The sequence below is a fragment of the Loxodonta africana genome, chromosome 9 (assembly GCF_030014295.1).
Source record: "Loxodonta africana isolate mLoxAfr1 chromosome 9, mLoxAfr1.hap2, whole genome shotgun sequence".
Classification (NCBI taxonomy): domain Eukaryota; kingdom Metazoa; phylum Chordata; class Mammalia; order Proboscidea; family Elephantidae; genus Loxodonta; species Loxodonta africana.
This window is the reverse complement of record NC_087350.1, coordinates 99,313,281-99,326,338: the sequence shown is the minus strand read 5'-3', so window position 1 is coordinate 99,326,338 and position 13,058 is coordinate 99,313,281. Positions and strand designations below refer to the sequence as shown.

Sequence of the window (13,058 nt, the reverse complement as noted above, 5' to 3'; positions counted from 1 at the left end):
TATCTTTAATGAAACCAAAGTATCTGTCTTGTGATCCCTTCATACATTTTTATTAAACAAAATTGGAATCTTTATTTCAGAATAGAATAATATATCTGATTTTTTGATGAACATGAATTTTACATATGGAAAACAATCATTTGCCCATTTTAGCTGATAAATATAAAACATATGATAATTGGAGATGATTTTATAGCAAAGAAATGCCTTCATCACCTTTCCTTATGGTTTGTTTTATGTGTATAAGGATGTAGACAGCTAAAGGAGCTTTATAAGACTCCCGTTTGAGTCCTTTTATATGCAGATCAGCTGGGCTGATGTTTATTTTTACCAGTTTGGTAGATGGCTGTGATTATCTATCTGTTCAATAGCCCATTGAGGAGTAGGTTAAAGAAGTAGCAGTTTTCTACCTAGGTAGCATTTTAGGCCCATTATCAAGGCAAAATTAGTATTATATGATGCTACTGTCCCTCAGAGCTTTCAAAGGAAAATATTAGTTATTAGATAATTATATAGTGATTTGTATAATAGAAAACAGCACTTGAGTGGAAGTCAGAAGATACAAGTCTGAATCCTTGCTTCATCACCTCTCACCTGTACCGCCTTTGGTAAGTTGTTTAAACTCAGTCGCAGTTTCCCCCTATGAAAGTGGGACTGTCCACTAGTGTCATAGAGTGGCCGTGAGATTACTTCAGAAGATGCTTGTGAAAGTGCTTGGAACTTTTAACACACCTTTTTAAAACCAAATTTTATTTATAATAATTTTCCTATTTTTTGTTATTTTCTACAGAAAGTGAGTGAGAAGGTTGGAGGAGCTGAAGGAACCAAGCTAGATGATGACTTCAAAGAAATGGAAAGAGTAAGTCTTCACCACTTAAGAGTTCCCTTTGACGTGAAATTGTCCACCATGCTAAGAGTAAAAGAGTAGCAGGGATAAAGGGCAGGGAAAACTGTTCTCCCTTGGTTCGTAAAAATACACTTCATTATTCTTAGAAGTACTCTCCTTCTAGTGGATTATGTACACAGAAGAGGTAAGACAAATCCTGACTTCCCTTTGAGCTATCCTGAGAATAAACCCTCAGTGGGGTGAAATGTCACAATGCGCTTTTCCCTGGTGGATTTTATCTTTGCTTTTCCAAAGGGAAGCAATGTGGATCTGGTGTTTGAATTAGGGTTGGGTGGGGAGAAAAGAGGAAAAGTTGGGGAATGATGTCCCATGTGTTTTCAGGAGAGTTTGTGTGACTCCCTGGCTTTAGAGGACTTGTCTGACTGGACGTGGCCCCAGAGGCACTAGAGTACAGTGGAGAGAACACAGATTGAAGCCTACCAGCCTTGGCCCAAATTCCACTTCCACAATTGCTACACAGTTTATTTCTCTGGGCTGCCATCTTTTATAAATGTAAAGTGGGAATAATAACTCCTACTTCATGAATTTTTATTCAAGATTAAAAATAATGTAAATCATTTAGCAGTCTGCCCAAAAGACAGCAGGTTCTCAGCAAGTGAGGGTGGAGGTGGTGAACAAAATTCTTTTCATTTCTCTTGTGACATAAGCCATATTTCTTTTTCATTTTTCTTTCACATTGAGAATTTTCATAGCGAGTGATATTTAGGCTTACAATGAAGAGTATGGATTGCATTTTGTGTAGAAATCTTTCAGGTGCTGAATTGCTTGATGGGTAGAGGATCAAGGGTACAAATTCTGCACTTGCACTTATCTGAGAATTATGAGCACTTATTTTTTAAAAATAATTTTTTTTCTTTATATTTTGACTTTGGCTTTATTAGAAGCTTGCTATTGCTTTTGTTAGGTGTCATTGAGTCAATTTTTGACTCATATCAACACATGTGACAGAGTAGAACTGCTGTATAAGGTTCTCTAGGCTGTAATCTTTACAAGGGCTGGGGGCTGATTTGTCCATAGTCCATATCAGTTCCAGCAGGCTGCCTCAGCTTTGCTGTTTTTGCTATGTTTCAGTAGAGTCAAAGAAAGAAAATTCCTAGATGTTTTTTGCCTTGTATTCACTTCTTCTGCTGATATATGAATCGATGAATTCAGTGATGAATTCAACAAATATTTGGGCCAGGTATGTAAGATACAGCAGTGAGCAGTGCAGACAAGATTCCTGAGTGGAGAAGGCAACTTTGGGCAAATAATTAACAGCATGGCAAGGATGAAAAAATGGTGCTAAAGAAGCCTGGAACCAAGGTAACTCACCCAGGTAAGGTGATCATGAAAGGGCTTACTGACATTCAAATAGAGATGGGGAGAATGAGTAAGAGTTAGCAGAGCCAAGTGTGTTTCTGGTGAAGGAAAGAGCATGCAAGCAGGCAAGAGAGAATAGAAGACATTTGAGTTCCTGAAAAAAAGATGAGTTGCCAAGAGGCAGGAGTCTTGTGAAGTAAGACCACATAGTGTTTACCTAGCTGGCTTTCTCACTGGGTTCTTGAGATTGGTCTCACTGATAGGTACCCACTGGTGAGGAGATTTAATACTAGAGTCCTGAGCAGCCAGCCTTGGACCCTCTCTTACCCTACTGGACTGAATTCTGCGTTGGTCCGTATTTCTCATCTCCAGACCCAGATCAATTGCCATTAAGTTAATTTCAACTCACAGTGACCTGTGTTACAGAGTAGAAATGCTCCATAGGTTTTTCTTGGCTGCAGTCTTAATGGAAGCAGATTGCAAGGCCTTTTTTCCACAGTACCACTGGGTGGGTTCACAGCACCAACCATTAGGCTAATTGTTGCTGTTGTTAGGTGCTATCGAGTTAGTTCCTACTCACAGCGATCCTGTGTAGAATAGAACAAACTGCTGCCTGGTCTTGCACCATCCTAACAATCGTTGCTATGTTTGAGCCCATTGTTGCAGCCACTATGTCAATCCATCTCATTGCAGATCTTCCTTTTTTTCTCTGATCCTGTACTTTACCAAGCCTTATGCCCTTCTCCAGGGACTGGTGCCTCCTGAGAACATGTCCAAAGTATGTGAGATGAAGTCTTGCCATCCTCACTTTTAAGGAGCATTCTGACTGCACTTCTTCTGAGACGAACTTGTTAATTTTTCTGGAAGTCCATAGTATATACAATACTCTTCTCCATCATCATAATTCAGAGACATCAGTTCTTCTTCAGTCTTCCTTATTTGTTGTCCAGCTTTCACATGCATAAGAGGTGATTGAAAATACCATGGCTTGGGTCAGGTGTATTTTAGTCTTCAAAGTCACATCTTTGCTTTTTAATACTTTAAAGAGGTCTTTGGCAGCAGATTTGCCCAATGCACTATGTCGTTTGATTTCTTAACTTCTGCTTCCATGGGCATTGATTGTGGGTCCAGTAAAATGAAATCCTTGACAACTTTAGTCTTTTTTCCTTTTACCATGATGTTGCTTATTGGTCCAGTTGTGAGGATTTTTGTTTCTTTGTGTTGAGGTACAATTCATACTGAAGGCTGTAGTCTTTGATTTTCATCAGTAAGTGCTTTAAGCCCTCACTTTCAGCAAGCAAGGTTGTATCATCTGCCTATCGAAGGTAGTTAATTAGGTTGTTAGTTAGTCTTCTTTTAGTCCTTATGTCCCATTCTGCCTTGGAGTCTGAAGGTGAAGTTTATTTTTTCCTATTGCCTACTAAATAATGAGTTTTTGAAGATTGTATTTCAAAATTTAGATATTCCCACAATAAAGTAAACTTCTGCTGTTGTTTAAAGAACATACCTGATTCCACATCTGGGTTTTTACCTAAGTGAATTGAGAAATTCAGATTTCTGCGCAGTATGGAAATTGTCTTCTTCAATTTTATTCCACACATCTTTTGTTTTATTGGTGGCTCTATTGCATATTTTGAATTTTTTACTCATGCTGAATTTGCATTAAATGTATAAATTTCTGTGGTAGATTCTCACGTGTTTTCTCTCCTTTTAATTTGTTTATTACTCTCCAAAATGTGTTTGCTCAGTGTTCCTAAGCCTACAGTAGAATCACCTTTCCACAGTCAGTTTTCTGATCCTCAGGCATTTAGGGAAGAGTGACTTTTGCTCAGCTGTGTTTCAGAGGTGCAGTTAGACAACAGAATGAAGTAAATTAGAGGTTTGCATCAAGCAGCACTGCTGGGAGAGAAGTAGATTCTCCTAGAGGCTGCTTTCTAAATGAGCCGCCCGGGATGCTCTCCTGCCGAGATGCGGTAAAGTCACCATGTGCCTCTTAGCCCTCACTGCCTTCCCCTCTTGGAGCTCATGGCATGGAATCCCATGGCTGTGTTGTCTCTGTACCATACCAGTTTCTCTTCTCCTAAGTGCTTTGAGTAGAATTGTTACTCTTTTGTTTTAAATGTTCTATGCTGCTTATAAACATCATTAATCACAGGCTGAATGTCTCACTATGCCAGAAACACTGGGTAGATTTGTTGAAAACCTGCAGACTTTTTGTCTAGAGGAAGCTTTAGAATTTGATTTTTTTTTTTTCTGTTTCTATCAGTTGCTGCAGTGATTCTGTATTTTTCATTAATTCACTTGGGAAATCAGCAAATGCCTCTGTGTGCCAGGCATTGTGCTCAATACTAGAAATACAAAGATGATTGAGATTCAGCCCCTGCCTTCAAGGGGTTTCCAGTTCTGATGGAAGACATAGGCATGTGAATCAGTGGCTTACAGCATGTGGAACTTGGAGCCCCTGTGAGCATTCCCATGGAAGACGTTGGAGAGATGCCTGACTCAGGCTGGGTAGGTCAGTGGAGGTTTCCTGGGCAGGGGGAGGCTGAGCTAAATCCAGAGTTTTTCTGTTGTCCCTGCATATATGGAAAATGCAGAAGTCCAAGCCAAGGGGTCCAGTGTTGCTTTTTGCAGCCTAAAAAGTGGCCTGGTGAAATCTCTCCTGTAGAAACCAGAAGGGCAGGAAACTTGACTATAGGCCCCTTTGGTGAAAATGGCATCCTTTTTAGGGGGTGACCTTAAGTTTTAAGAAGACTAAGATGTACCACTCCATATGAAAAAAAAATGAGAGTAGGTAAAAAGGACTGTCAGTATAATTAGCCTTGAGGAAGAGAATGGTTCAGAGTGGGGTGTGGAGAAGGGCTGGTAGGAGAATTATCATTATCTTCATACACTTAATTAGCCATTGTGTAGACCCTTCAGTGCAACCTCAAGTGGTAGAAGTAGAGTCAATGAGTAGAAACTGTGGGGAAATGGATTCTGGCTCTATACAAGAAAAAACTGGCCATTAGATCTGTTAAAAAAAACAAACCAACCCAACCCAACTTCAGCTGAGAATTACCAATTTTCCCATCACTGCCCTGTTCAAACAGGCTAAACCCACAGCTCCCAAATGCCATGTGAAGCACACTAATCTTCACCCCTTGTGAGTTTTGTGGCAAGTAATTTGTTACTAACAAAATCACTTTTTAGTAAATTCACTCTTACTTGGATCCCAGTTAAGATCTCAAGTGGGAGAGAAAGGAGTAAAGTTTGAGTTAGCATGCACAGAGTTACATATCCCCAGGTGTACCCATATATGTCTGCCAGGATCATGTATGTCTTGAAGACATGGTGGTGAAAGAGAAGATGTGAATTACTATACTACGATACTGTAGAATTGTAAGAAGGGTGAGAGCCCCAAAAAAGATTAGCATTAAACACATCTTTCTGCCTACTCTGAAATTCAGTGAAAACAAGTTTCCTTTCAATTACTTGTTTACAAAATATTTCCTGGCTAATATTCATTAGGAAACCCTGGTAGCATAGTGGTTAAGAGCTACAGCTGCTAACCAAAAGGTTGGCAGTTCGAATCCACCAGGTGCTCCTTGGAAACCGTATGGGGTAGTTCTACTCTGTCCTATAGGGTCGCTATGAGTCGGAATTGACTCAATGGCAATGGGTTAATATTCATTAAAGTTAATGCCCAAGAAGATTAGCCAGAAAATACACTGGGAGAGTCTCACCTATTGCCTTGTTTATTTTTGTTTTTAAACACACTGTTAATTAAGCAGGCTTTCTGAGTATACAGGGAAACCCTGGTGGCATGGTAGTTCAGTGCTATGGCTGCTAACCAAAGGGCCGGCAGTTTGAATCCACCAGGTGCTCCATGGGGCAGTTCTACTCTGTCCTATAGGGTTGCGATGAGTCGGAACCAACTTGATGGCACTGGGTTTGGTTTTTGGTTTGGTTTCTGAGTATACAAGGTAACTGCTTTAAAGCAAGATAGATTAGGGGCAGGTACAATAACTGTTTTAAGTCGGTAGAGAAGTATTAAAAAACATTCTTTTGGGGACAGCCTGTATCTCACTGCCAGGCAAATTGTCCCAGGACGCTGCTTTCCTCTTGTCTATATGACTTGTTAATTTAGCTGTTCTGGTTCAGGGTTCTCAGTACTTTAAGTGGGTGTCTGCTCATTCTTAATAGTTCCATTTACTTAAGTTTGGTGGTAGAAAAATCAAGAATTTAAAGCCATTTTAGTATTTCATACGATAGTATTTCTTTCACATAACCGCTATGAGTTACACTATGTCCAGGTAAGCACTTAGTTTGTTTATTTCTTATTGATGGCTAAACTCCTAAACTAGACTACCAGAAGAACAAACAAATCAATCTAGAAGAAATATAACCATAATGCTTATTAGAAGCAAGGATGGCAAGACTTTGGCTCTCTTACTTTGAATACATCATCAGGAAAGACCAGCCGCTATAAAAAAAAATCATGGTTGGTGTCTAAGGGTCAGCGAAAACAAGAAAAACCCTCAATGAGATGGATTGACACAGTGGCCGCAACAATGGATTCCAACATATCAAGAGGATGGCCCAAGACTGGGCAACGTTTTATTCTGTTGTACATAAGGTTGCCATGAATTGGAACTGACGTGATAGCAGCTACCAACAAGAGTTTTTCTTAAACACTGCTATTGCTTCCCTGTGGTAGTAGCTGGTATAGTGCAGTGTCAGGCAGTGTATAATCATTATCTTCAGTACTTTCCTTGTCCCACGAAGAATGCCACGCTGTTCAGGTGTGCCTCCATGGAAGTTAAGGAGACGCTGAGTTATATTTACTCCAGGGGAGAAAGGTAACATTCAGATATGGGAACAATAGCCCCATTCTAGTCAATTCAGTTCCTTCCAGGTCTCTTTTATATTTTCTCTAAAGACTGAGATGGGCTGGTGAAATGATTAGCATTATCGTAGATTGAGAATGACAGACCTCAGTAAAGCTAGCAGCGTTGCGCAGGGATTGGCAAACTTTGTCTCAAGTGTTGTGGGCTTTGTGGGCCAAATGGTCTCTGGGGTTTCTGCTGTGACTAACTCTGCTGTTGAAATGTAAAAGCAATCGTGGACAGTAAGACAAATGAACGTAGCTATGTTCCAATAAAATGTTATAGAAGGATCTGAAATTTGAATTTTGTGTAATTATTATGTAAAACATTACTCTTCTTTTGAATTTTTTCAAACATTTAAAAATATAAATATAGGCAGTGGGCCAGATTTGGCTCCTAGCTGTAATTTGCTACCCCATACCTTAGCATGGTGCAAATGGTTAGCATCCTTAGCTGCCAACTGAAAGTTGGAGGTTTGAGCCCTCCAGAGGCACTTTGCAAGAAAGGCCTGCTGATCTACTTCTGAAAAACCAACCACCGAAAACGCTATGGAGCACGATTCTACTCTGACACATGTAGGATCACCATGAGTCAGAAGTGACTCAATGACAACTGTATTTTTGGCCTTAGCGTGAAGAAGAAAAATGTTACAATGAGTAAGGAAGGTTGAGAGAGCTATTTTTTCTCCCTACCCAGAGTTGTACGGCAGTGGATTTATTAGTGGAACCCAGAGCTGTAGATCGCAAGATTAAATGGTGGAGAAAGAAACTCTTGACTCTAAAGTGTTGAGAGTTGTTAAAATCTTGGTATTGGAAAAATGATAGGAAAATGACCAGAAGGGTATATGCCTACAATTTAACCTTTTGAAAAGCACTTAATTCACCCAGGGAAGTTTTTATATCCTAAAAACATGCCCATATTTGTTTGTATTTACCATTTCTCTTCCTCTAAATAGCCTTCCTAATGGCTCACTATCCCCACCCCAAGCAAGGTAAGTTAAAGAAATGGTGGGCTTATGAGCTCACAAGAACAGAAGCTGCGGCCGTGTTTACGACTTACCAAAACTTATTTTCAAGTAACGGGAGAAATTGGACATTGAAGAAATTGTGACCAAGCACGGGTTCTTGTCCTGTCTTATTAGTGGGTCGAGATAAGACAGGATGCCACACCACCAGTTGCAGGGGGAATAGAAAGTGGAAATTTATTGTTTGCACAAAAAAAGAGCAGTGTGGGGCCTAGAAGCCCTAAAGACCACATGCTCCCAGCCGCAGGGGAGCTTGAAGCTCCCATGTCCATATTTGGAGAGCCACATGCAGAGTCATTTGCAAAGGAAGGGAACTTTTGCTTTGTAAATTGGCTCAGACGCAGCTGTGCCAATGAACATCATCCTCTCCAGCAAAGTTCAGGTCCATGGTTAAGTTCAGGGCAACAGCTCTTCAGGTCTTGCACATACGCTGAGATCTTGGTTTGCCCATGTGCAGGATTTTGGCGCCAAATTCAAACTGCGGTTAGGGCCCCTGGCGTGGTTGGGCCAAACCCCAGTTACAAACTGAAGCTTGGCATGTTGGGGAGGTGGCACGGGGGAGCTGTGGCAGAGCAGGGCAGCGGGTTCAAAAGCATCAATCCCATATTTTAAATTCAAAGGTAAACTTGTGCTATTCTCAAGTGGGAATGAGCTCTTGTCTGTCATAATACGTCGTTTGTTTAACTGGAAATCTTGGTTTGTGTTGATTATATCAGGCCTCTTAGGATGAGAATATGTGCTTAGACGTTGCCAGTTAAGGTGTATAAATACTCTTCCAGCAGGTGCCTAGTAAGGCACATTCAGGGTTCTCACAGGGTTATGACGTTTAGTTTATTCACGGAGGACACATTACAGTTTAGTGAAGAGAGCCCTGGATTAGGACTGGGAAACATGTCTGGTGGAACACTGGATGTGCGATCTCATCCATTCACTTCCTTTCTCCAAGCCTCAGATTTGCATATTTAAAAAATGAAGGCTTTGGGCTAGGTGCCCTACTGGTTTCTTTCAGGTATTTGTTGATTCTATTAAAGGATGGAAACCCTGGTGGCATAGTGGTTAAGTACTATGGCTGCTAACCAAGAGGTCAGCAGTTCGAATCCACCAGATGCTACTTGGAAACTCTATGGGGCAGTTCTACTCTGTCCTACAGGGTCGCTATGAGTCAGAATCGACTGGACAGCAGTGGGGTTTATTAAAGGATTTCATTCAGAGTACAATCAAGGTCAAGGTCCTTGTGAATAAATTTGCTGGTAGCTGTTCCATGTTTGGAAACCCTGGTGGCATAGTCAAGTCCTATGGCTGCTAGCCAAATGATTGGCAGTTCGAATCCAGGTGCTTCTTGGAAACTCTATGGGGCAGTTCCACTCTGTCCTATAGGGTCGCTATGAGTCAGAGTCAACTCGAAGGCAACAGGTATGGTTTTAGGTTTTTGTTTCCTGTTTGGTGTATGTCCTGATAATGCAATACACAAATAATTATCTTGGATAAAGTTGTTTTCAGAGGTGGATTTCAAGTGAAGCCTATTTTATTCTGTGGTGATAAGAGTTTATATATAGCTTGTTCTATAATGATGTCTGTGTTAGGTAACTACAAGTGTTGAAAGCAAGGCACAAATTTCTATAAAGGTCTGGGGTTCTTTGTGCTCCTTCCTGGGAGACTTTGGTCAAGCCACAAGAGACACTGGATAGTCTTTATGCCTACTTCCCTTCTAAGATCGAATCCTACTCTTGGCACCAAACATAATGCTCGAATATTGGTTTCTCCAAGGTCACTGTTGCCTCCCCTGAGACATTAGCTTTATCCAAGTTCCGTGGCTTCTATTGAAGAGCCCAAGTAGTTGGGCTCCCTAGTTATGGAGCTCAGTGGGAGGAGGGAATTCCTTACTCCAAATGGGAACAAATTACTTGCTGACTTTCAAGATACATACTCCTGACACCGAGATTCTGTATAGATGTCTGTGGACTTGAGGGTGTTGTGGCCAATCAGCTCACCATGGGAGACTTTCCCTTTTGCAGAGTCCCAGGGTAGGATAGTTCTTGTGAATGAAACATCCGCAGCCTTTCATGACTTTTAGAACAAATACAGTGGATGGGATGGGAGGTGCTTTCCTCAAGATCCTGCTGGTGGGCCACTGTGTGGTACCCTGCCCCATCTGACGCATGGCACAAACAGCCTCCCAGCTCTGACTTGGTGTTTGCCTTTATGTTTATGTCCCTGTTGCCTGTCTTTTTATGGGGAGCTTATGTTCTCAAAAAGTATTAAAAACAAACAAACCAGTTGCTGTCAAGTCTAATTCTGACTCATGGTGACCCCATAGTGTACTGGTTAAGAACAAAGATCCTGGAGCAAGAATTGGGCAAGCTTCTTAACCTCTCTGTGTTTATTTTCTCATCTGCATCATAGAGCTTATGAGGATTGAATTTATCAATGTATTTAAAGCCCTTAGAACAGTTTCTGGTAAATAGAAAGCACTTATAATGATGGTTGTTATTATTGACGACAGAGATGGAGAAAAGTTGGAAAATGGTCAGCCTAGCAGCAGGTGACTTCAGGATAGTAAATAGTTGTTAGGCATTTCAGTTCCTCTTGCACTCTTTTTGAGAAAGCCTCTGATCTCTGACCTTTGGAATTTCTTTTTTTCTCATCATAACCAAACAGTTGACACAGAATTCCTTAATTGCTCTCCTATGCTCAGCAGGACATCTGGGTTTCGTCCTTCTATTATGTATGCACCTAGACTTTCAACACCTTTATTGTGTTGAATAACCTTTGAATTTGTTGCCCTGGCATAAGACATTCCAGAATATTGAATGCATAGTGGCTGGTTGACATTTTGTCAATAATGCCAGGGTCTCTGTGTATGGCTGCACAAATTGTGCACTGTACAACTCCAGGGGCCCTCATTTGCTTCAGAACTAGACATTACTTAGTATGTACTAAAATCTACGACGTTTTAAAAACTGAGAATATTCAAAACGGCATGATACAAGGTTCAGATGGAGGCAGGCACACCTGAAATACAGTGCTTTTTAAGGTAATTTTATACCATAATAACCTCACCAGAAAAAAACGTGCTTTTCCCTATTGATTCCAGTGATAGCAGACTTCTTACACACACACAGTAATATGACACCATGGAATGGAACATTATTTAGGTATTAAAAACTTGAGCTGAAAGATAAAATTCCCTGATTACTGAAGAGAAGAAGACTTAAACTCCATGTTAGGCTGATTGTATATGTAGGTGCAGCAGATTACAGAAAAGTTTCTTGGAGTGGAAGGAGGAGCCCTTGAACCCCAATTGGGGAAAAAAAAAAAAACAAAACTTCCTCATGGACTTAAAAATTGCTTTCGCTCATATCTACATCATGTAATACATTTGTATACCTTAGATGGGGGATATGTGTGTACTCATTAGTCATTTGCTCTGTAGAATGAATGAGTGAACCACACATGTTGATAAGAAAAGGATTTCCTAAGGGGAAAGTAGAGAGGAACTAACCATACTGAACAGCTTAAAAAGGAGTGGACTCCTTGGGTGGTGCAAACAGTTAATATGCTCAGCTGCTAACCAAAAGGTTGAAGGTTCGTGTTTACTCAGAAGCACCTTGGAAGAAAGGCCTGGCAATCTACTTGTGAGAAATCAGCCATTAAAAACCCCCGTGGAGTACAATTGTGCTCTGATACACATGAGGTTCCCATGTGTAGGCATCAACTCGACTGCAGCCAGTGCTGGTACTATGTGGGGAGAAGGATCCGACGGTGAGGTTTTGGTTAGCTGCCGAGAGCACCACCGACCATTCAGAGTTTAGCCGGGGGTAGACTCTAGCCCCAAGATATTTCTTTAGATTAGCCAAGGATTCAAGGACTGGCAAGAAGTGTTTGTTTGAGATTTTTATTTCCTTAGTTTAACTATCCTCAGAAGTTAAATAAAAACTTTCCCTCCCTGATTTGAATAAACAAAGTTGATATTGCTTTTTTTTTTTTTTTTTTCCTTTTAGCAGAAAAACCTGCCTGGCCCGCTGTAGACATCTGATAAGTGCCTTTGGGGCAAAATACAATTCACTACCTCCACCTAGTTCTCATCAGAGATAATAAAATATGTTTGGAAACAAATTTTGGGAAGTTACTATGTTCCTCTTTGGGAAAATTTTGTTTGTTGTTGTGTGCCACTGAGTCGGTTCTGACACATAGCTACCTTATATGACAGAGTAGTACTGCCACATAGGGTTTTCTAGGCTGTAATCTTTCCTGGAGCAGATTGTCAGGCCTTTCTCCTGTGGAGCCACTGGGTGGCTTCAAACCACCAACCGTTTGGTTAGCAGCCAAGCGCTTAACCGTTGCACCACCAGGGCTTCTGTCATGGATTGAATTGTCTCCCCCCAAAGTACATGTCAACATGGTAGGCCATGATTCCCAGTATTGTGTGGTTGCCCTCCATTTTGTGATTTTCCTATGTGTTATAAACTGTAATCTCTGTGGTTAAAGAGATTAGGGTGGGGGATGTAACACCCTTACTCAGGCCACATCCCTGATCCAGTGTAAGGAGAGTTTCCCTAGGGCATGACCTGTACCACCTTTTATCTTACAAGAGATAAAGGAAAAGGAAGCAAGCAGAGAATAGGGACCTCATACCACCAAGAAAGCTGTGCCAGGAGCAGAGCGTGTCCTTTGAACCCAGGGTTCCTACATGGAGAAGTTCCTAGTCCAGGGGAAGATTAAGGACAGGGACCTTCCTCCAGAGCCAACAGAGAGAGAAAGCCTTCCCGTGGAGCTGACACCCAGAATTTGGACTTGTAACCTACTAGACTGTGAGAGAATAAATTTCTGTTTGTTAAAGCCATTCACTTGTGGTATTTCTGTTATAGCAGCAATAGATGACTAAGACAGCTTTCTTCAGACAAATAGACTTTCCAGATTTGATTGAACATGGCTGACTGTAAAGCCATTATTACTCCTG

General features: G+C 41.0%; 1 protein-coding gene across 1 annotated transcript in view; it reads left to right on the top strand.

Annotated features, from left to right (window-relative positions):
- Window positions 1-835: 835 nt before the first annotated feature.
- Window positions 836-13,058, top strand: part of SH3GL2 (SH3 domain containing GRB2 like 2, endophilin A1) — a 48,873-nt gene continuing 36,650 nt past the window's right edge. Inside the window, exon 1 of the mRNA XM_064290910.1 lies at window positions 836-859. Within this exon, the coding sequence (XP_064146980.1) occupies window positions 851-859 (9 nt within the window). The 5' untranslated portion in view covers window positions 836-850. The remainder of the gene's footprint in view (window positions 860-13,058) is intronic.